This window comes from Sphaeramia orbicularis, chromosome 24, assembly GCF_902148855.1.
Source record: "Sphaeramia orbicularis chromosome 24, fSphaOr1.1, whole genome shotgun sequence".
Classification (NCBI taxonomy): domain Eukaryota; kingdom Metazoa; phylum Chordata; class Actinopteri; order Kurtiformes; family Apogonidae; genus Sphaeramia; species Sphaeramia orbicularis.
The window spans coordinates 50,084,877-50,109,999 of NC_043979.1; the positions used below are offsets into that span (position 1 = coordinate 50,084,877).

Consider the following 25,123-nt stretch of genomic DNA (forward strand, 5'->3'; position numbering starts at 1 on the left):
CGGACAGCTGTGGATACAGATGTAGTTTACCACCACCAGAGGGAGAATGTGAGAGCGAATGAAGAATGGATCAGTAAGACCACTTAGAGTGTCTAGAAAAGCACTATAGAAAATCTAACCCATTATTAGTATTATTATTATAAATGTAAATATTTTCATGTAATTTGACTTTTTTACACTAAAACAAAGAGAACTCCTTACAGTTGTCATTATTTATAAGTTCTTTTAACAAGTGGAACCTGAACGAACCTGTTCATTTGGAATATTTCCTTTTTTTTCTGCTGGATCAGACTAAACTGTGTTTTTACGCTTCCACTAAATTGTTCAAACACATAAGTTTTGATCCCAGAACGCCACGTTCACGCTCAGATCTGGACCGACGACGTCCAGACAGAGGGGGAGAGGTGGGGCGGGTCACATGACGCCACCTCTGACCAATAGGAGCTCAGGGTGTCAGTCCATGTGGCTCCGCCTCCGACATTGGGACGGATGTCAGAGAAGATGGGTCTGGGGTATTTCCTGGAATGAGCTGGTGTATGAGGTGGTCCAGTTTGGGTCCGTTCTGCGGTTCAGTCCATCAGAACCTTCATCATCATCGTGTTCGACTCCAGAGTCTGATGGCTTTGATAAATTCACTCCACGAGGCCACGCCTCCGTTTCCAAACTCCATCATCAAACAAATCCTGGGTTTTTTCAGCGCGTGGGCGGAGCCAGAGCCGCCATTATGGGACTTCCTGCTCAGGACAATGAACTGCCACCAATCACAAACTGACTGTCAGAAGAGGAGAAAGAGGAGGAGGAGGACAGGCTGCTGCTCATCCACAAACACAAACCAACACAAACCTGACATTGCACTGGATTTGGAATAAAACTGAATTGTTTTTTGTACTCACTCTCTCTCTCCTCTCTCCCTCCCCCCCCCCCCCCCATGTTTACTTCATGTGTACAGTAATCGTCATGTTTTTCGCAGATGTATGCACTCTTTTTTTTTTTATATTTTGCCAAAGCCTCTTTCTTGTGCTTCTGTCATCAGCAGACTTCTGTTTATCTGTAAATATTGTACATTTATTAATATCTATATGAATGTTCTGTGTATTCCACATTTATGGACAGTACGACTTATTGATCTTTTCAGATGTCAGTGGACAGTATTCCTCACTGTGATACTACCTACGATCATTGCTTTATTATTATTATTATTATTATTATTTAATAAAAATTTGTTGAGGAATAAGTGCTGTTTTTGATAGCTTGATTTGGCCCATAGTGTAGCCAGTAAGAAAATACCTCATGTTATTAAATGTTATTCTTAATAATAACATCTTATATCAGAATTAATCCCATTTCTGAACATTTGCCTGTAAGCGATGATGAAGAATATGGCTTTTATAATAAAAAATTTACTATTACATCAGTGTTGCTTTGACGTCTCTTTGTTTCCCAGTGAATAAATGTGTCATTTATTGCATTTTATTTGATCTGATGCTATTGCGTAATAACAAAAACCTGCCTTTTTAATTAATTTTCCTGAAACTTTCCTTAAAATATCTTTATTTTTGCAGATTTTGGACTTTTTTTAAATTATTGTTGTAGACATTAAAGAAAAATCTGCTCCAAACAATGTTTTCTTGGAAACACTGGTACTTTTTTATTTGTTCAGTTAGACTTTTTATTTTTTTTTTACTATAGACAGACATCTTGGAAAAAAAAAAAGGAACGCGATGTTTGCAGTTAGAAAAAGTGACAAGAAAACCATTAAAAGATAAATGATAAAGCATGAAATGAAACAAAAACAATGACATTAAATTCTTTACAAAGATGTTTGGATGACATCTTTTTTTATCCATAACTTGTGAAAATAAATAAAACTAACAGACACAATGTTCTTTGTTTGGATTCACTTGTAACATCATTTTTAATCTAAAATAATATGAATTTAACGACAAATTCAACAATAAATATTAATAAAGTGACTTTGTACTGGTTTATTCCATGACTTTCTTCAGCATTAATAGTAATCATCTCCTTCAGAACTTTGAAACAACAGATAAACTAGAAGCACTCGGAGAGCGCAGACCTCCGCCAAGGCTGATCAGTGCCCCCCCAATCACCACCAAAATTTAATCATTTCTTCCTTATCCCATTTCCAACAAACCCTGAAAATTTCATCCAAATCTGTCCATAACTTTTTGAGTTATGTTGCACACTAACGGACAGACAAACAAACAAACCCTGGCAAAAACATAACCTCCTTGGCGGAGGTAAATATAAAGAAACAACTGGAAAACTGTCTGATGAACATGTTAGGAGCATTTTTTTATTCATCAAAACCGTTTTTTCTACAGTTTGATTTGTGTTTGTGATCAGAAAACAAACATTTGACCCAAAAACATGGAAATATGAGATGAGTTGAGGACAAAATGAGAAGAAATTAGTGAAATAATGAACGAGACGATGACGTTCAGTTCTTTACTATGATGTGGAGATGATTTTCTTTTTTTACAGTACAAATCATTTTAATTTGACGATAAAATCATAATCTGATTTTTTTTTTTTTTAAATTAAACGAAGAAATAAGTAAAGTTATGTAAAAGCACTTAACATCCTTTTAAATCTGATTATTAAAAATATGGACAAATGTAAGCATCTATACTAGTAAAGACAAAAATATGTGACAAAATTAGTGGAAAAGTGAACAAAATAAGACAAAATTCATATAAACTGAACGTTTTGTTGCTAGGTAATGAGAAAAATGTCAAATTAAAAAATTATAAAAGTTAAAGTGAGGAGTAAAATGGACAAACATGAGCATCAAAATGAGTAAAGACAAAAAATAAGCAGCAAAATTAGTGAAAATGAACAAAACGACACAAAAACTGAACAAAATGGTCAAGAAAACGCACAAAATTTAAGACAAATAAATGGCACAATGAACAAATTGATAATATTAACATTTTGTTGCTATTGTTAGATAGATAATGGGAAAAAAATGTTAGATTGACTAAAAAAGTTAGCAAAATAAGGAAAAAAGTGACCAAAAATGGACAAATGTAAGCATCAAAATGAGTGAAGACAAAAAAATATTCAACAAAATTGTGGAAAAATGAAGAAAATAAGACCGAATTTATGAGAAAATTAACAAACTAGGCAAAAAAAAGGACAAAAACCAACACAAATAACGAGCACAATGAACAAAGAAGATAGATAGATAGATAGATAGATAGATAGATAGATAGATAGATAGATAGATAGATAGATAGATAGATAGATAGATAGATAGATAGATAGATAGATAGATAGATAGATAGATAGATAGATAGATAGATAGATAGATAGATAGATAGATAGATAGATAGGGCTCTATCCTTTTCATGCAGAGGATAAAACATATTATAAATATATAACTCAGGGTTCTAAACTCCTGTTCTTTCAGGTTCCACATTCAGTCTGATCTGATCTGCAGTGGACCAACCAGGAAAAGAAGAACAGAAGAACCCAGAAATAATGACAACTGCACATTTATGTCTGTGTTTGAGTGAAAAAACCCATTAAATGATGAAAATACTTACTTTTAGAAACTATCCAAACAAAAAAGTTGTGAATAACCTGAAAAAACTGACATTTCTTCAGATAAATCAGTGTAATTTTCTCAGTCTTCTTCCTCCACTTCTCATTAGTCCATGTGCATTCTGGATCAGATCTCCAAAGACACTAAACACTGAGGAACAGGAAGAAAAGAGTTCAAACTGGACTGAATTTAATACAGACATTTCAGGTTGGACACATTTGTTCAGGTTAGTCACATTTTATTGGTACAGGAGAGTTTGGAAATGGAAAGAGTTTCACAATTTAATGTGATTTTTTGCACTAAAACAAAGACAAACATTTGTAGTTGTCATTCTTTACAGACATAATGTCATATTATTCTTCCATCAAACCCAGTAGTAAATCTGCAGTGGTTCTTCTGTGTGGGTTCTTCTGCTGTTCTTATTGGACTGTAGATCAGATTGGTCTGGATGTGGAACCCACACTAACATGAGTTCCACAGCCTGGACTGTGGAATTTATACACTGTGGAAATTCATCCCAGGGGTCGGACTGGAACCTTTGGGGGGGGGGGGACGCATGTTTGACAGCCCTGATCTAAATAAATGAACACAGGGCAATTAAAAAGTGCAAAGATGCAAAAAAAACCAACAAAAAACATTCAGATATGTTAAAAAAGGTAAATACAAAGTGCAAGAGTGGAAAAAAAAAAACATGAATTTGACCGTAAATGAATAATAATAAACTGTCAAAAGAAAGAAAACCATAATTCAATGACTTCTGCAGTATTTGTATTTTTGTAATTATACTTTTCTTTTTTAAACTATACCTTGTCTAAACAAATGAATATATATATATATATATATATATATATATATATATATATATATATATATATATATATATATATATGTATATATATAAAGTTACATAAACAGAAGACAAAATAAACATCATTAGCCTCTTTATTTTTGTATTATTTTTCTTTCTTTCTTTTTTATTGGCTCAAAGCAAATTTACAGAACAAGAATGGGAAAACTATTACAGAAGAGAAATACAGAAATACATCTGCAGACATGGTGGAATGGTTAAACACAACTATTACAACTATCTGAAACAAAACTTTAAAAATTAAGACATTTGAAATGTAATGAAAATATTGAAACAGAAAGAAAAATAAATAATAAATCTGCCTGGACAGTAGAGCGCACAGGTCCAAGGCAGGGTACAATTAAAACAGCGAGATCTGAGATCAACTAAAATACAGTTTTCTGGATTTTTTTGGACATATTTACAAAATACTGAAGAGATTTGTCATGTTGAATACAATCCCATCCAAACAAGTTGAAGGCTTTGTGTTGTGTTCAGTGTCTGAGAAGAACTGCACAAATGAAACACTATCAGGTCAAACAGGCTCATGTCACAACTGTCACTTCCAGAAAACATTTCCTTTAAACCGGCTTCACTGGGGCCGCCGCAGTGGCTCCGGTCTGTCCCCGGTTACACAACCGGAGAACGGCCGCTCTTTGTCCGACTGTCTGCCCACGACACCCGGTAACAACGAACAGCCAATCCCGTGGAGGGGCCGAGGGGGCGTGACCAATGGGAGCCGCTGACGTCACCTGGAACGGCCAGGGGGAGTGTCATTGGCGGAGCTGATCCCCGCCCACTTGCCTTACTGACCGACATTCGACGGCGCCAAAAAAAAAAAAAAAAAAAAAAAAATGAATGAGGAAAAAAAAAAAAACTAAGAAAAAAAAAAAAAAAAAAAAAAAACAGACGAGGGAGGGAAAAGGGAAGGAAAAGGAGGACACCTGGAGGAGAGAGGAGGTACTGCACCTGAGAGGAGCAGGAGGAGGAGCAGGAGAGAATGAACTTTAACAGAAAAAAAGAGAATGAACAAAAAAACTTCTGTCAAATCTAATAAATGAACAAAACAATCAACAAATCCAAACAACAAAATAATAAAAATAGGCTCTAGATCAAATAAATGAACAACATCAACAGTAAAATGAACTAAATGAGCAATAAAATCAGCAAAAAAAAACCAACAACGACCAAAACAACTAGAGAAAATACCCAAAATAAATAAATAAATAAATTAATTAATTAAAATAATAAGCACAACATCAACAAAACAAACACATTAAAAGTCGAACATTTATCGACTGTTTCCATTTTGACAAAGTGATGAATACCAACTAAATGTGAAACACCTTTATGGTTTGTATTCTCTGTATTTGTATGTATTTTATTATATATTATATTGTGTGGATCCTTTATAAAAGTATAAATATTTCAATTGTATCAGAGGATAAATGTCCTTTTGTGTTTTGGTTGTTTTCTGGTCAGACTTTGGCCTTTTGCTTTATTAGTGGTTGTATTATAATTTTATATCAGAATACTTTATTATATGTCCTGTATATATTATATATATATTTATTTATTTTTAAATTGCTCTAGTTTTATTGTGAAGAACTTTGTATCCACTGTCTGCGAAAAGTGTTAGAAATAAATGTTACTCGTAGAATCTTCAATATCTAACACATTTCAATCAAAAAGTCCAATAATAAACTTAGGTCGTAGAAGTAATCATGTATTCATCTGTTTAACAGAAGATAATAAACACATACAAACAGTTTGGATTTCTGTCTTAAACATGGGTGAACAGGTGAAGGGGTATTTCTGTCTGCACTATTTAGAAGAAGGAAAACTGCAGAAAGAAAACAAGAAAACAAGATGGAGCCGTTTTCAACAATAATCTAAATAAAACAAATAATAGAATCACAGCAAAATCTCAGACTTACACTGATCGAATGTTTGAGTCTGATGAGAGAAGCATATGTGAATGTATATGTGTATGTATGGAACAGTGGACAGATGTATTTGTATGTATAAGTGTATGTGCATGTGAGTATATGCATATATGTGTATGTATATATGTACATATATATGTATGTATGTACATATTGCTGGTTTAGATAAGGGGGTCAGAGTTGATAAGCTCTGTTTCTTCTCACTCCTTTTGGAATATGATTTTTTTTCTTTTTCTTTTTGTGTGTTTTATTATTTTATGCTTCCTTGAATTTTCATTTCTATATTATGTGCAAAGAAGTTAAATAGCAGCAATCAGGAAGCTTGTATCATTTCATTATTCTAAATAAATAAATAAATAAATAAATAAATAAATAATAATAATAATAATAATAATAATAATAATAATAATAGTCTTAGTTTATCCTGATATTTTATAGTTATTGAATCCTATAGTTTTAAACATCCTTTTAAATGCAGTGGCTGATGTGCATGTTTTTAGTTATTTATCAGTTTTTCTATCATTTGACTCCAGTTACAGAGAATATACATGTGTCTTTTGTCCTTGTCTTTGTTTTCTTGACTCTGAAAGGTTCTGGTTCTGTTCAGTGACTCCTGTCCTGGTTGTGGTTCTGGTTGTGGTTCTGGTTCTGGTTCAGATGTCATTCCCATCCCGTCCTCCAGGGGGAGTCTGTCATTCGTGACCTCCTTTTGTGTTTCCGCCTTCGTTTGTCTTCAGAGGAAACAGCTGATCTGCGGCTGTGGAAGAATGGAGTCTGAGGACAGAAGAGGGTTTAGAGGGAAAAGGAAGAAGCTCATGTTTGATCTGAGGCTGAAACACGAACGAAACAAAGGGACAACATCACAAACAAGTACGAACCAAAAAACAACATAATTAAAGATGGAAAGGTTTTGTTCAGAGGACCAACGGAAACAGCTGATGCGCCTGTTTCTGGGTCTTTGTGAAGCTTTTTAGATTTAAATACCGAATACTTTTAGAAAAACAGTGTTTGTGTCGTTTCTGAAGGATGATATTTAATAATATATGTGATGGGGGAAGGGTTTTGGCGCAAAGTTTACAGAAAGACACGCCTTTAATGAGAATAAACAGGAAAAAGCGCGGCAGCGGGAAATGTACTGCAACAAAATAAATAAATTAAAGAAAAGCTCATCACACTGACATTTAGAGAAAGAATAATCTATAAAACATGTGCAGACAGAAGAAGATCCATATGTTAGGTTTATTCAAATGTTGGATTTGACCAAGTGTGTAATCAGCTATTGTTACTTAGAAACAGGTCATTCCAGTCAGCTGGAACCACACTGGACTTCACATGATGCAGTTTTCTGTCACATGTGTGGAAGTGTGTGTTTGGGTTGGAAATCACTAAAAGACTCATATAAACAGACAAAGCAGTGATATTTGGCGTTAGTTAGGCTAAATCTGACAGTAAACATCACAGAAAAATCTGAAGTTGTTCAATAGCACTTAAAACTGCAGGTATTAAAGGGTTTTGATGAATGGAAACATCACATTTTAGCCCATTTTTCTAAACACTCGAAAGGCGATACGTGTCGAATGTGCGAACCAGTGATGAGTCCCATTTACAGTTAACTTTTAACTTCAGTCAGGATCATTTGAATGCGAATGCTTATTCTTAATATAAAACAAATAATTAAAATAAAGTAAAATGTAAAGATTAGGAGTCAAATGGGTTTTTTCTTCCGCTCTTTTGATGCTTTGTTGAAACGCGGTTTTATGTCGAATCAGCTGAAAGAAAAATTAAATATTACGAAAGTCACATTTAACATTTTATGTTATGATGTACATGACCTCAATTTAGCGCCAGGGTTTAAAATGAATTCAACATGTTCGTGTCATAAATAAAATTGTTTAGATGTGAAATTCCTCCTTTTTTCTGAAGTCTTTACGGATCTTTTGTAACTGCACAAACAAAGCCGCTCGAATTTCCCGCGACTTTAGGCTCCCATGTGACCGGCCGTTGCTCGCAATCTAATTGGCTGCTTCTCTCACGTGAGGCATCCCGATTGGTTACGTCCTTACGTATGTTTAAAGAGCCGCGTGAGCTGCGTCTCTATTGGTCAGCTGAATTCTAGCGCCAATATTTCAATAATAAAAGCGGAGCGGAACCAGAAGCCGGTTCAGTCTGTTTCTGCTCCTAGTTAGTTTAGTCTCTCTAGTCTGTTCTTCTTTTTTTTTTTATCTTTAACTTTTCCCTCTCTATATATATTTTTAAACTTATTTATTGTTTATCTGAGCCGGAGGAAGTCACCATGTTGTCCGCTCGCGCCGCTCTGTCCGTGAAGAATGAGAAGTCAGTGACCAGACAGATGAGCGGTCTGTGTGTGGACAAAGAAAACACGGTAAGAAGAACACACACACACACACACACACACACACACACACACACACACACACACACACACACACAAACACACACACACACACACACACACACACACACACACACACACACACACACACACACACACACACACACACACACACACACACACACACACACGTCCTGTTGGAGCCCTGGGCCTGGAGCACAGTTATTCAAACAGAACACATAGTTCTCATCACATCCGGGTTCTTTTGACCCACATTTATCCACTAACTCTGACTAAACTGTCCACAAACCTGCCTGGTTTTACTCATTAATGTGGTTTTCTTGTTTGTTTTTTTGTTTTTTACTCATGTCACTTTTGTTGTTGTTGTTGTTTGTTTTTTTTAACTCATTAATATATTTTTTCTTGTTTTTTTTTTTTTTTTTTTTTTTTTCACTCATTAATATAACTTTTCTCGGTGTTGTTACTCATTCATGTCCTATTTGTTGTTACTCATTCATGTCCTATTTGTTTTTACTCATTCATGTCCTATTTGTTGTTACTCATTCATGTCCTATTTGTTTTTACTCATTCATGTCCTATTTGTTTTTACTCATTCATGTCATTTCCGTGGTCTTTTCAGCCTCCCAGCCTCACCAACACCCGGATCTTGGCGTCGAAAACCGCGCGTAAAATCTTCGACGATGCGACGGTGAGTTTGTTCAAATGAGTCTAAATCTGTCAAATGTGGAAGTCTGGGACTAAACGAACCGGTACCGGACACTTTAGCGTCGGTTCTGTGGGTTTTCAGCGGGTTTTTTGGCGCCTAAAAGTGCCGGTTATGGCGCCAACAGGTGGTCGATCAGCTGATGGAAACGGACACAAGGCTTTGGCTGAAACTAGATGTGCCTTTAAACCAGCTGAAGGGTCATGGAACACAGAAAACACTGACAGTGAAGTGGACGGATCCATGTCCTTTATTATTGGAAAAAAACCCACATTCAAATGTCCAGGGTTAAAGGGAGCACAGCCAAGAAGAAACAAATAAAATAGTCAAATCCATGTCATAATAATAATGCACACACACGTGTCCTCAGTAATGACCTTCTGTCCCATTGTTCACTTTTTGCACATATTCCTGTAGATCAGGGCTGTCAAACATGCATCCCGGGGACCAAATGCATCCCACCAAAAGTTCCAGTCCGGCCCCTGGGATGAATTTACAAAGTGCATAAATTCCACAGTCTAGGCTGTGGAACTCATGTTAGTTCCACATACAGAGTAATCTGTTCTACAGTCAAGTAAGAACAGCAGAAGAACCGACAAAAAATTGGCTCCAGATTTTCTTCTGGGTTTTGTGTGAAAAAATATTACATTATGCCAAAAAATAATGAAATGTTTGTCTTTATTTTAGTGCAAAAAATAACATTGAGTTATGAAAATATTTACATTTACAAAGTATCCTGTAACAATAAAATGCGAATAACCTGAACAAATATGAACAACCTGAAATGTCTGAAGAAAATTCAGCACAATTTGAACTCTTTTCTTCCTGTTACTAACTGTATAGTATATATATGATACATGTATAAATAATAAATTGAGGCAGAATATTGTTAAAATTGCACTTATTTTTCTTAAGAAATTTCAGGTTTTTTCAGGTTATTCACATCTTGTTTGTTCAGATAGTTTATAAAAGTAAGTATTTTCATAATTTAATAACAAACACAAATATATATTTATAACGTAAATGTGTAAATGATAAACTGAGGCAGAATATTGTTTAAAATTACACTTTTTTTTCAGTTTGTTCATGTTACTCACATTGTTTTAAAGGATAGTTTATAGATGTAAACCTTTTCATAATATAAATTAACTTTTTTCGCTCTTAAATGTAGAGAAAAGTTTGGAGTTGACATTATGTCTATATTATTAGGGTATTATTTTACTGGTTGGGTCCACTGCAGATCAAATTTAGCTGAATGTGGAACTGAACTAACATGAGTTTGACAGCCCTGCATTACAACATGAATAAATGCTGTCACTTAGTTTGAATGTGGAACTAAAGGCAGTCTAGTCCAGATGTTTCAGATCCACCTGGTGATGGATTTGAGTCCAAACCACAGGTCTGAACAGTCCCACAGCTGCATTCAACTGGACTGGTCAGGTCATATCTGAGTTAAAGCTACAGTTTCATCCTAGTAGGAGTCGGTGTTTGATCATGTGACCCAACATTTATTGATTGATGTGGTTTTTCAATGAGGCTCAAGTTTGTGTTTTTCTCTTTAAACTGATCCACAGAATAGTTTTTCTGTCCTTGAACCCACGTGGACTTCCTGAGGACACACACAGGAGTGTTCCCGCTTTGTGTCCAGTGTGTATTTGTGTGTGTGTTTGTTGTAGACGGCGTCGTTGACTTGTTTCCTGTGGTTTTTCAGCCCAAATCGGTGAAGAAGAGCAGCAGCTCGGCAGAGGAGGAGGAGCCTCTGCTGAAGGACAACCCCCGCCGCTTCGTCATCTTCCCCATCCAGTACCACGACATCTGGCAGATGTACAAGAAGGCCGAGGCGTCTTTCTGGACGGCAGAGGAGGTACTAATGCACGCCCACCTTCAGCTCCGCCCAATCCCACCTTTCCTCCTAAAACCTGCACAAAGTCCCAGTAAAAGCTAGGGGTGTTGGAAAATATCAGTCCTGCAATATATCGCAATATTTCATTTCACAATACTGTATCGATATTTTTAGGTGTTTATTCAAATGCAGATATTGTGGAGGTTCATTTTTCTCTTTGGTTTTCATTATTGTTTATATCATATCATTATTTAACACTCTTTTATTAAACGTTTGTTCCTTTGTTGGGTTGAACTAAAATAATGTTCTGAACAAATAGAATCTGAACATTTGAACAGGATCTGAAACTGTAATGTCTGTAAAACAGAATTTCATTTTGAACACAGGAACATTTTGTGATAGAACATTAGATCAAATAAAAATGTGTTTAGTATTTGTGCAGATTTCTGGTGGAATTTAATTCTTCCAGGAAATAATCATTTAAAAAAATGATATATTGTATCATGATCCTAGTATTGCGATTTATATCGTATCACCAGATTCTTGCCAAATACACCCCCCCCCCCCCCCCCCCCCCCCCAAGTAAAAGCCCGGTTCTGTGTGGGTTCTGATGAGTGTCTGTGTCCAGGTGGATCTGTCCAAGGACCTGCAGCACTGGGACTCTCTGAAGGACGACGAGAGGTACTTCATCTCGCACGTGTTGGCGTTCTTCGCCGCCAGTGACGGCATCGTCAACGAGAATCTGGTGAGAGGTCGATCCTGGATCTGTAAACGGTCAGGGCCGGTGTCGGGTTTCAGAGATACGGCTGTTAACGTGGGCTTTGTAAAACATGGGTCCGTGTTTAAACACACGCCCACGACGGCCGAGGCCCAAACGTGTTCAGTTACCATCACAGACAAAGAAACCAGGGAACAGGGACATTTAAGGGGCGGGGCCGGGTCTAGCGTCCGCCTACTGTGGTGTCCGATTGTTTGAAGTCTGAGGTGTCGTGTTGTCATGTGACCACCAGGTGGAGCGCTTCACGCAGGAAGTGCAGGTGACGGAGGCTCGCTGTTTCTACGGTTTCCAGATCGCCATGGAGAACATCCACTCGGAGATGTACAGCCTCCTGATCGACACCTACATCAAGGATCCCAAAGAAAGGTGAGTGACCTTTGACCTTTAAACGTCTGGGTGGGTCAGTGAAGGCACCGTTTAAGAGACAAGAGCCGAGGAAAGTATCAACAGTGATAAAATGTCACTGTGGTCGAAGCCTTAACTCCAGGCAGCGTGTCTCAGACTAGGACAGATGCATTCTGGGTATGGAAAGTGTGCTCGGTTGAATGTTGCGTTCGCTGCCCCTCAGAGAATACCTGTTCAACGCCATCGAGACTCTGCCCTGTGTGAAGAAGAAGGCCGACTGGGCGCTCAACTGGATCGGAAACAAGAACGCCACCTACGGTCAGTCCCACACTACCCATGATCCTCTGCTGCTGCCGGGACCGGACCTTTGTGTGAAATACGTCCGTTCACGTCGTTGTCGTCGTTGTTGTCGTTCAGGTGAGCGTGTGGTGGCCTTCGCCGCCGTGGAGGGAATCTTCTTCTCCGGTTCGTTCGCCTCCATTTTCTGGTTGAAGAAACGAGGCCTGATGCCTGGACTGACCTTCAGCAACGAGCTGATCAGCAGAGACGAGGTGACCAACACACACACACACGACACATACATATGTGAGCACACACACACACTGCTGTTGTTGGGGGTGTGCGCTGAGTGCTGATTGGCTGTCCATGGTGCGTTCAGGGTCTCCACTGTGACTTCGCCTGTCTGATGTTCAAACACCTGCTGAACAAACCGTCCGCGGAGACCGTCACCAAGATCATCCGGAACGCCGTGGAGATCGAACAGGTGGGTTTGTGACATCATCAGGTGGGTTTGTGACATCATCAGGTGTGTGAGTCCAGGCCATGGGGGTCACATGTTCATCCACAGTCGTGTAAATCCTCCCAGAATGCAACAGTGATGTCACTAGTGGCAGATGTAGTGGGTCTGAGTTGAATGTTCTTGGATCCGGTCCAGTCTGATCCGGTCTAGGTCTTGACTCTGTGTGTGTGTGTGTGTGTTCCAGGAGTTCCTGACTGATGCTCTTCCTGTTAAACTCATTGGGATGAACTGTGACCTCATGAACCAGTACATCCAGTTCGTGGCCGACAGACTGATGCTGGAGCTGGGCTTCACCAAGGTAACGCAACAGCGTCACCGTTTGACCCAGGGTCTACCAGACGGCCCAGACCTGGGGGGGGGGGGGGGGGGGTTTAAAGACGGCTTTGGGGTCAGGTCACATGACCCGTAAACCCGTCCAATATTCACTGAGGTTGAACTTCCTGTTTTCAGCTTTAATGAGGTCACAGTCAGATGTAGGGGTGTGTGTCGGCAAGAATCTGGAGATAAGATACTAGGATCACCATACGATAAACAAAAAAAATTGCTTTTTTTTTAACAGTATCATGATGTTTCTTTTTTTTTTTTAAAAGATTATTTCCTAGTAGACTTGAATTACAGCAGAAATCTGCACAAATACTAAACACATTTTTATTTGATCTAATGTTCTATCACAAAATGTTCCTGTGTTCAAACTGAAATTCTGTCTTATAGACATTAGTTTCAGATCCTGTTCAAATGTTCATCCAATCCAACTTTATTTGTAAAGCACTTTATAACTGCAGTGGACCAAAGTGCTGTACAGAAGAATAATTAAAACCAAAATAGAAGAATAAAATACAGAATAGATTTAAAGACATAGAAACTGTACAAAAAAAGAAAAAAGTGCTATACGGAAAAATAAATAAAACCCAAATAAAAGAATAAAATACAAGAATAGCTTAAAAAGCTATACAATTTAAAAACAAAATAATATATTGCAGAACTGATTTTCTCTTACAGCCCTAGTGTCAGATGGACTGAAATCAAACACACGTTCAAATAACATGAACTTTAATCATCAGATAAATATCTCATCATCATTAATGTTCTGAATATAAGGTTTGAAATCTTTTACCGACTGTTTAAACTCGTTTTAATCCAAACTCTGTTGTAAATGTTTAGATTTGTATTTACAGTCAAACTAATAGAGACGCCAGATCAAATTTTATGTTTTTTTTTTTGTTTGTTTTTTTGTTTTTTTTTTTAGGTTCAGTCTCTTTCATAATTCAACTCCTTCAGATTAAAAACATTTCATTTTCAAACTAAAACAACTTTTGAAATGAATTTAACACAACGACTGATTAAAACCAAAATCTGACATTAAATGTGTCTGTTTTGAACTCCAACACATGTTCCTGTTGTCTCTGAATCCTTCGATTAGAGTTAAATTCTGCTGGGTTTGAGCCTCCGTCACCATGGTTACAGCAGCTGAGGCTCATGGGTAGTGCAGTGGTGGATGAAGAGTTTTCCAGGGTCGGGTTCAGACCCGTCTGAATGAAAGGGATCTGGTATTTTATCTTTGTCTCAGTGCAAGTGTGTCTGAAGAACACTAAGTGGGCTCAGTTTTTTGGATAAAAATGTGCGTTCTTTAATTTTCGCTGTTTATCCCATAATAATCCAAAGTCCAGACTGTGATAAAGTGACCAAACGTCCTTCTGAGTCTGCGTTCAGGAAATATGATCAGGAGGAAATGACCTTTAACTGACCTTCAACTGTGTCCGAACCCTGTTATTGGAGTGAACAGGTCTGAATCTGACCCTCATAGACCGGTTCTGTAGACCCCGGTCCAGCCTCAGGTTCTGGTTCTGTAGACCCCGGTCCAGGTTCTGGTTCTGTAGACCCCGGTTGGTGTGATGATGATGTGCGCAGGGGTACGGACCTCAGCCGCTGATGGGGGCTGAGCGCCGCTGCACATGCTCTGTTTGGACGACATGTGGTCGACCAGTGGACGAGTGGCGGCGTGAAACAGACGCCTGTCTGAACACCTGACGTACAGCGCTGCGGCCACATACCCATGATGCCTCTGGGCTGAACCTGTGTGTGTGTGTGTGTGTGTGTGTGTGTGTGCAGATCTACCAGGTGGAGAACCCCTTCGACTTCATGGAGAACATCTCTCTGGAGGGAAAGACCAACTTCTTTGAGAAGCGAGTGGGTGAGTACCAGAGGATGGGGGTCATGTCTGGACCCACAGACAACACCTTCAGACTGGACGCAGACTTCTGAGGAACCGCACCAGGACCAGAACTGGACTAGACCAGGTGACGGACCCGCCCACCTCCTGTCCAGGTGGTTCCAGACTCTGCAGACCCGGGTCTGACTCAAACCTGTTTGGACCTTTCCTTGTAAACTAACTGTAGATGCTTTTATTCTGATCCAAACTCTAATCTCACCTGTTTTTATTGTTTATTTGTACAGAAGTTTTTAGTTTTTCTAATAAAATGTGAAGGTGCTGAGCCGACGCCTCCGTCTGCTTCCTTCTAGTGTTTGATTTGTTTAACTTTATATATTTATAGTTTCAGCTCAAGTCCATCCAGACATTCATTCATTTTTCACATAAACTTCATTTGCTTTATTCTCGTAATATTAGTTTATTCTTGTAAAATTCTGAGTCTTTTTCATGTTCGACTTTATTCTCATAAAATTAAAGATTTTATCTCCATATTTTACAACTTTATTCTGGTGGTCACAGGTGTTTTTTGGGGGTTTTTTGTCCTGCGGTCCTAATACACTGTCTAATACTGGGACAGTTACACAGATTCTACTTCAGAAGTTTCAGGTTCATATTTTATTGTGGAAATTGCAAATATTTTCATAATGTAATTGAAGTTGGCAGCACAGTGGTGCGGTGGTTAGCACTGGTGCCTCCTAGACAGACGGTCCTGGGTTCCATTCCAACACCAGTCCATGGGGGTGGGACCTTTCTGTGTGGAGTTTGCATGTTCTCCCCAGGATCTGAATTAAAGTGACTGACATCTGGGGGCTGGTTTTGGCCCCTGGACCGTAGATTTGTCACCCCTGCTCTAGTACATTAAACTGAATTTCAGCTCTTTTTTTTTTTTTTTTTTTTTTTTTTTAATGTTTTTATCAAAGCCGAACTCCAGATATGTTTACTTTTCTAATAGGACAAAGTTATTTTCCAACTTCACTAATGCAGGTAAATGATGGTAAACTACATTTAAGAACAAAAGGAATAAAGTCTAGAAAGTTCTTGAAGTATCTGATAAAAGTTGTTTGCTGATGTCATTTTTGTTTAATTTTCTGTCCATCAGTTAATTTATGAAAACATTAATTTGTCACCGTTTAGTTTCATTAAAGTTTAAATGGAGGAAATATTCAGATTTGACATTAAACCGTCCTCTGCAGAATGTGAAAGTTTATTACACTGACAGGAGTTAAATGACTTAATTAGAATAAAACAGGTTTCAGTCAAATTAACGCTGTTTAATTTATTTATAGTTAAACTGAGGTTTGTAATAAAGTTGATATGAAGAAAAATGAAAGTTACATTTTCGCAAAAAGTGGATGTTGAATAAAAAATGGAAAATTCAAATGGGATGAATTTGCATCTAAATATTAAAAATCTACAAAATATTTTTAATAAACAGATTCAGAAACATTTAAAGTCAGAAACTTAAATGTGCAGCAGCAAAATGAACTGGACTGTTTTCCTTCATCCTGAAACACAAACACTATAAACAGATTCTAAGGCATATTTAAGTGAAATTAACCTTTATAAGTACATCTCAAGTTTAACAGCTTTAAATCCTCATTTAACCAAAAACTTTGGATCTGTATCATTATTCTTCAAAAACAGTTCATTATGTTAATATTTTTATGACTATCTGAATGAAAAGTATTTAATTTTCCTCACAGTAATTCAATAAATTCACCTTTAAAGGACATGAATTATGGAAATAAATCCAGAGAACGTTTCTCATTTAATGTTAAAATCTGTGTGAACCAGTGAAAAGGACTGTGGGTAAAACAGATTTGGTCCACTGTGTGTTTTTCACTTTTTAAACCTTGTGATGACTGTTTTTCTGAGAAATTAACCTTGAATCGACTTTTTATTTGAGTCACAAGATCCACATTTTTGGTCAAAGTCCAGGAGGGCGGGAGCGGCCATCTACGTCATCATGTTGATCCGGAAGTTGTTTTAAATATCAGACAAAACGGTCAAAGTAACACCACAGATATTTTGGTTTTTACTTTTATTCTATTTTAAAACTATTCGATCACTTTCCGACCGTAGTTTCTATTTGTAACCGTGGATTTAATGCCAAACGGAGCCGGTCGCGTTGTTGCGCAGCCGCAGTAAGCGTTTACGCATCCTGAAATAGTCCGCTATGACGTCATTTCAGGAAGTAAATAAAAGGAAACTGAGTCGAACATCTTCGGTGTTTTTGTGTCGAACATGTCGGTTTCCAACCCGAGGCAGACGTTTGTGAACCCGGTAAGAGGCGTTTTCTTCCAACAGGAGTGAAATTCAACAGAACTGTGTAAAAAACGGAGCTTTTATTGGAAAGTTCCGGCGCGTTTTGACAGAATCTACAATGAGATCGATCAAATATTAATGATCAGGTTCAATTTACGGAGACTCAGGATCAATTCAGCTAAAAAAAAAAAAAAAAAAAAAAGGATCAATTCAGCTTCAGTTTCGATCTTTACAGAAGTGGATTTGTACCAGAAACTGTTTTTAAACATCTGCGTTTGTGGAGATTTTACTGAATTAAACCGAATTCACCTTTTAAATGGTGTTTGTTTTTTTGTTTTTTTTAAATCCAAATCGAACTAAAGATGTGTTTATTATCATTTATATTTTATTCTATCAAATTATATGTGTTCATTATAATTTACATTTTATTATATCAAATTATACATGTTTATTGTCATTTATATTTTATTATATCAAATTATTTTCCTGCTCAGTTAATGCAGATAAATGTTACCTTCACTTTATTGCTTTAAATTTAAATGAAAGTTTTATAGTTGAAAACTTTCCATCAAATTTTTCGATTTTAATGATTTAATTTTCATTAATTAACTCTGTTTTTTTTTTTTTTTTTTTAATCTAATGCTCTTTCTGTGTTTAATGAAAACACAATTATGTAAATATTAAAACAGCTGTGGAGCTAAATGACAACACTTAAAATACATTATTGTGTTTGTAAAAGTCATCATTTTACTGTAAGAATAAAAAAAAAAAAGATAATAAATGTCATTAACAGTATTTTCCATTGTTCATCCTCATCACACACATAATTAGACATAATTAACAACAAATTCATAACAACAACAACAATAATAATTTGACATTAATCTTTCTTTGGCGCATTTATTTACAGTAAAAGAACAAACTGACATGAAATGCAGCGTCTGCACACGTAGAATCAGAAAAAAGAACATTTTGAAAAGTCAGACTGAATCCGGTTGTCATGGTAACGTCAGTCTGTTATTAATTCAACCCAAAACACTGGGTTTGATTGAACAGAATAAATGAAACGAAACCAAACATCTGATATTTGGTGTTTTTTGGGTTTGATTTGACATTTTCACTGGAGACAAAAACCCATTTTCACATCTTTATAAAGTGTCTGTTCTTCATCTGTGTCCACTGGACGCATTTAAGGAACCCGGTACCGTTGGAGACAGTCGGTACCGTTGGAGACAGTCGGTACCGTTGGAGATAGTCGGTACCGTTGGAGACAGTCGGTACCGTTGGAGACAGTCGGTACCGTTGGAGACAGTCGGTACCGTTGGTTTTACTGAAGTCAAAAACACAAACTCTGATGTCGGTGAAATAAATGTGGTTCAGTTTGTTTCTGTTTCAGAATCTAAAGGGTCTGAATGTGAACTTTGATCGTCTCCTCCTCATTTCTGTGTCTCCTCTTTGTCTCCTTCTCGTCTCCTCCTCCTTGTGGGCGTGGTCTTGGTCAGGTGATCCCCTTCGCCGGTACCATCCTGGGCGGTCTGTCACCAGGAGAGATGGTTCTGATCCAGGGTTCGGTCCCGCCCACTGCTGACAGGTCAGAACTCGGCACATGATTGGACAGGAGGAGATCTACTGCTCCTCCCTTTCCTTCCTCCTCCTCCTCACCTCCTCTCACCTCCTCCTCCTCCTCTTCCTCCTCCTCCTTCCTCCTCCTCTCACCTCCTCCTCTTCCTCCTCCTCCTTCCTCCTCCTCCTCACCTCCTCCTCTTCACCTCCTCCTCCTCCTCCTAGGTTCCAGGTAGACCTGGCCTGTGGCAGTAGTGTTTCTCCCAGGGCAGACGTGGCGTTCCACTTCAACCCTCGCTTCACTCGCTCCTCCATCGTCTGTAACTCCCTACAAAAGGAGCGCTGGGGGCGGGAGGAGATCCATCACCTGATGCCCTTTAGCCCCGCCTCCGACTTCGAGCTCATCATCCTGGTCCAATCGGACTCGTTCAAGGTCAGTGGAGGCGGTAGAGTGCGTGTGCTTCCTCACCGCCGTCCAGTGATGTAATGAGGTGTCATGTGATGTTGTGATGTCATGTGGTCAGGTGGCGGTCAACGGCGCCCACGTCCTTCAGTACAAACACAGACTGGACCTGGACCGGGTCGACACCCTCCTCATCCACGGAAAGGTCAAAGTTCAGGCCATCGGCGTCCTTCCCAGCCAGGTGAGCGGTCTGCACATGTGCGGTGAGCGGTCTGCACATGTGCGGTGAGCATTAACCCTCGGCGGTCACATGACGGCGCTGAACGTTTGATGTTTTTCAGAGTCCAGTTCGTTCTGAGGCCGAGGTGGGCGCCCGCCGGACGGAGCTGAATGTAAGAACCAGAACCAGGACTAGAACCTGGACCTGGACCTGCTGAGTCCTGGTCTGATCTGCTCCTTCTTTAATTAAACCACTTTAACCTGTAACCCCTTCATTCCCAATGAATCTAATAATATATAATAATAAACAATAAACAGCAAATATATTCATGTTAAACTGATTTGACTGAACACAAAATACATAATAATAATAATAATTATTATTATTATTATTATTATTATTATTATTATTATTATTATTATTATTATTATTTACATACTCCTGTTACATCGTCCTTTTTGTCTCCTTGAACTAAACTGATCTGAACCCAAACTGAAGACTTCAGAGGAATAACTGTCTGTTTGTGTTTGTTTTCAGCCGATTATCTCATCATCAGGAGACATGGTGAGTCACCATGGAAACGACTGTCTGGGTTTGATCCAGTAGAACTCATGCCTTTTCTCTTTGTTCAGTCGGTTCCGTTCAGAGGTGAACTGGTTCCAGGACTCAGCGTCGGACGCAGCATCACAGTGAAAGGACTAACCAATCACAACGCACAGAGGTACATGCCCCGCCCCCACCGCTGCCTCACATGCCATTGGCCAACAAACAGAATAAAACAAACAAACAGAATAAAACAAACAAACTGGACTCACAATCAAACTGTTTCAGGTTGTTTAGTTATTTCCTTTACTTGTTCCAATCATTTTGTTTTTGTTTTCATTTAATTTCTTTGTTTTCAGTGTGTTTGTTTGTTTCTTTGCTTCATTCTGTTTGTTTTCATGTAATCTTTGTGTTTGTTTATATTTCATTTGTGTTCCCAGTTTGTTTATATTTCATTTGTTTGTTTATATTTGTTTTTTTCTTTCAGTCTGTTTGTTTATATTTCATTTGTTTGTTTATATTTGTTTGTTTCTTTCAATTTGTTTGTTTATGTTTCATTTGTTTGTTTGTTTCAGTCTGTTTATTTTTCATTTGTTTGTTTCACTGTGTTTACATTTCATTTGTTTATATTTGTTTGTCTGTTTCAGTCGGTTTACATTTCATTTGTTTGTTTATATTTGTTTGTTTGTTCAAGTGCGTTTGTTTATATTTCATTTGTTTATATTTGTTTGTTTCAGTCTGTTTATATTTCATTTGTTTGTTGATATTTGTTTGTTTGTTGCAGTGTGTTTGTTGATGTTTGTCTGTTTGTTGCAGTGTGTTTGTTGATGTTTGTCTGTTTGTTGCAGTGTGTTTGTTGATATTTGTTTGTTTGTTGCAGTGTGAGTGTTGATGTTTGTTTGTTTGTTTGTTTGTTGCAGTGTGTGTGTGAACCTGCGGGTCCAGAACAGCAGTGACATTGCCCTCCATCTGAACCCTCGTCTGAATAAACAGCTGTTTGTGCGGAACTCCTTCCTGTCGGACTGCTGGGGTCCAGAGGAAAGCGGCCTCAGCTCCTTCCCCTTCTGCTCTGGACAGTACTTCGAGGTAAAACCACCTCTGACTCCAGGTTATTTACTGCAAATATGACACAAAACCAACCAAGTCTGGACAAAGGAAACCGATTCTAAGAAAAGAAAACGCACAAAAAACAAAACCTGGACATGGACGTGAAAACAAAGTCTGACTTCATTTGCATATTCAAAAAGGAGTGGGAGGAGTACAACTAATTTAACCCCGCCCCTTCTGTGGTTTGACTTCATATAAGTCCCTTAGATCAGTTCAGTTTATTAAATAAATAAATAAATGTGTGTGTGTGTGTGTGTGTGTGTATATATATGTATATATATATATATATATATATATATATATATATATATATATATATACTCACACATACATACACATATATACATATGTACTTACGTACATATATATACATACATACATAAACCATTACGTAGCTATGTACATAGATACATATATAGGCACGCATACATACATACACACACACACACACATATACATACATAGTTTCATATACACACATACGTTCATACATACACATACATACATAAATACATACACACGTACCTACATATAGAAAGAACCCTTCTAAATACCTTAGCAGGTAAATAAAACCGTTTAAAACCATAATCCAGAACCAGACCAAATTTGGTATTTTCACACATACTATAGTCTTACTACTCGACCATCGGAGGCTGTCCAAAAAACCCAAACAAATAAAGCCTAAAAACAACCTAAAACACCTCCTAGAACCTTTTTAAATACCTCAGCAGTTAAAATAAAACCATTTAAAACCACATTCCAGAACCAGACCAAATTTGGTATTTTCACAAATATTGTAGTCTTACTACTCAACCATCGGAGGTCGTCCGAAAAAAAACGAATAAAGTCTAAAAACAACCTAAAACACCTCCTAAAACCCTTCTAAGTACCTCAGCAGTTAAAATAAAACCATTTAAAACCATATTCCAGAACCAGACCAAATTTGGTATTTTCACACATACTATAGTCTTACTACTCGACCTTTTATATATATATTATATATATATATATATATATATATATATATATATATATATATATGTGTGTGTGTATGTATATATATATATATATATATATATATATATGTGTGTGTATGTGTATATGTATATGTATATATATATATATATATATATATATATATATATATATATATATATGTATATATGTGTGTGTATATGTCCATACATAGCTGGTGTTGACCTTTGACCCTGGTTGTGGTTGTGTGTGTTCCTTCAGATGATCGTCCTGGTTGAAGCTCATCAGTTCAGAGTGGCCGTTAACGGAGTCCATCAGCTGGACTACAAACACCGGGTCCAGGACCTGAGCACCATCGCCCAGGTGGAGGTTCTGGGAGACCTGACGCTGGAGGACGTCAGACTGCTGTGACCTGTGACCCCTGAGCCCTGACCTCTGACCCGTCACCACCCGTCTGCTTTAAAGACTCTGAATGCAAACAGTAACTGTCTGCGTTTGTGTCCAAATATGGACAATAACTGACAATAATCCATCACTAATAAAGCTCATTTCCAGTGTCTTCTGGATTCAACTCCATGTCTGGAACATTTTTTTGGCTGTTTTTTTTGTCGTAGTCAGTGGATCCTTTCACCAAACCTGCAGCTGTGTTGTCTTCATCATGTGATCATGCTTCTCCATCCATATGTTTCAGACCAGCTGGACTGAAACATGTGATCCACTTCCATCAACTCCAATTCATTTGAAATTTTTTATCGTTGAAGTTCAACCTGATTAAATTCACAACACGAAGGTGGAGCTACAGATTTGGTGTTTTTCTGTTCGACCTTAATCTCTTACCGTGTTAATGTGTAATTTAAACCATTTAAAACCATATTCCAGAACCAGTCCAAATTTGGTTTTTTCACACATACTAGTCTTACTACTCGACCATCGGAGGTCGTCCAAGAAAACCCCAAATAAAGGCTAAAAACAACCTAAAACACCTCCTAGAACCCTTCTAAATACCTCAGAAATGAAATAAAACCATTTAAAACCACATTTCAGAACCAGTCCAAATTTGGTATTTTCAGACATACTATAGTCTTACTACTCGACCATCGGAGGTCGTCCGAAAAAAACCCAAATAAAGGCTAAAAACAACCTAAAACACCTCCTAGAACCCTTTTAAATACCTTAGCAGGTAAATAAAACCGTTTAAAACCATATTCCAGAACCAGTCCAAATTTGGTATTTTCACACATACTAGTCTTACTTCTCGACCATCAGAGGTCATCCGCGAAAACCCCAAATAAAGGCTAAAAACCACCTAAAACACCTCCAAGAACCCTTCTAAATACCTCAGAAATTATATAAAACCTTTTAAAACCATACTTCAGAACCAGTCCAAATTTGTTATTTTCACACATACTATAGTCTTACTACTTGAAAATTCAGAGGTTGTCCGAAAAAAACCCAAATAAAGGCTAAAAACAACCTGAAACACCTCCTAGAACCCTTTTAAATACCTAAGCAGGTAAATAAAACCATTTAAAACCATAATCCAGAACCAGTCTAGATTTGGTATTTTCACACATACTACTCGAACATCGGATGCTGTTGGAAAAAAACCAAATAAAGAATAAAAACAACCTAAAACACCTCCTAGAACCCTTTTAAATACCTCATTAGTTAAATAAAATCATTTAAAACCATATTTCAGAACCAGTCCAAATTTGGTATTTTCACACATACTATAGTCTTACTACTCGAACATCGGAGGCCGTCCGACAAAACCCCAAATAAAGGCTAAAAACAACCTGAAACACCTCCTAGAACCCTTTTAAATACCTTAGCAGGTAAATAAAACCATTTAAAACCATATTCCAGAACCAGTCCAAATTTGGTATTTTCACACATACTATAGTCTTACTACTCGAACATTGGAGGTTGTCGGTAAAAAACCCAAATAAAGGCTAAAATCAACGTCAAAACCTCCTAGAACCCTTTTAAATACCTTAGCAGGTAAATAAAACCATTTAAAACCATATTCCAGAACCAGTCCAAATTTGGTATTTTCACACATACTATAGTCTTACTACTCGACCATGGGAGGTTGTCGGTAAAAAACCCAAATAAAGGCTAAAAACAACCTAAAACACCTCCTAGAACCCTTCTAAATACCTCAGAAATGAAATAAAACCATTTAAAACCATATTTCAGAACCAGTCCAAATTTGGTATTTTCACACATACTATAGTTTTACTACTCGACCATCGGAGGTCCTCCGAGAAAACCCCAAATAATGGCTAAAAACAACCTAAAATACCTCCTAGAACCCTTTTAAATACCTCAGACATGAAATAAAACCATTTAAAACCATATTTCAAAACCAGTCCAAATTTGGTATTTTCACAAATACTATAGTCTTACTACTTGAAAATTCAGAGGTTGTCCGAAAAAACCCCAAATAAAGGCTAAAAACAACCTAAAACACCTCCTACAACCCTTTTAAATACCTATGCAGGTAAATAAAACCATTTAAAACCATATTCCAGAACCAGTTCTAATTTGGTATTTTCACACATACTATAGTCTTTCTACTCGACCATTGGAGGTTTTCTGAAAAAAACCCAAATAAACGCTAAAAACAACCTAA

The 25,123-nt window shown here is 37.5% G+C and overlaps 2 protein-coding genes and 1 non-coding gene across 4 annotated transcripts; all 3 read left to right on the forward strand.

Annotated features, from left to right (window-relative positions):
• The first annotated feature begins 7,103 nt into the window (after positions 1-7,103).
• rrm2 (ribonucleotide reductase M2 polypeptide) lies at positions 7,104-15,701 on the forward strand. The gene is made up of 11 exons (XM_030129209.1): positions 7,104-7,213; positions 8,646-8,744; positions 9,355-9,423; positions 11,150-11,302; positions 11,910-12,026; positions 12,292-12,425; positions 12,628-12,722; positions 12,822-12,955; positions 13,063-13,167; positions 13,388-13,501; positions 15,313-15,701. The coding sequence occupies exons 2-11, from the start codon at positions 8,655-8,657 to the stop codon at positions 15,463-15,465; spliced, it is 1,164 nt and encodes a 387-aa protein (XP_029985069.1). The 5' UTR covers positions 7,104-7,213; positions 8,646-8,654; the 3' UTR covers positions 15,466-15,701.
• On the forward strand, positions 15,090-15,228 carry LOC115415683 (small nucleolar RNA SNORD94). The gene has a single exon (XR_003934859.1). It is a non-coding gene; the product is annotated as a small nucleolar RNA SNORD94 (small nucleolar RNA).
• Positions 15,702-17,570: 1,869 nt separating the features above from the next.
• On the forward strand, positions 17,571-23,088 carry lgals8a (galectin 8a). 2 transcript variants are annotated; one of them, XM_030128975.1, is made up of 9 exons: positions 17,571-17,695; positions 19,180-19,268; positions 19,466-19,673; positions 19,765-19,884; positions 19,985-20,035; positions 20,401-20,427; positions 20,496-20,584; positions 21,327-21,492; positions 22,750-23,087. In XM_030128975.1, exons 1-9 carry the CDS (start codon positions 17,657-17,659, stop codon positions 22,897-22,899), a joined length of 939 nt encoding a protein of 312 aa, XP_029984835.1. In that variant the 5' UTR covers positions 17,571-17,656; the 3' UTR covers positions 22,900-23,087. The 2 variants fall into 2 exon arrangements, with proteins under 2 accessions (XP_029984835.1, XP_029984836.1); XM_030128976.1 differs by lacking the exon at positions 19,985-20,035 and having other exon boundaries at positions 22,750-23,088.
• Positions 23,089-25,123: the final 2,035 nt, after the last annotated feature.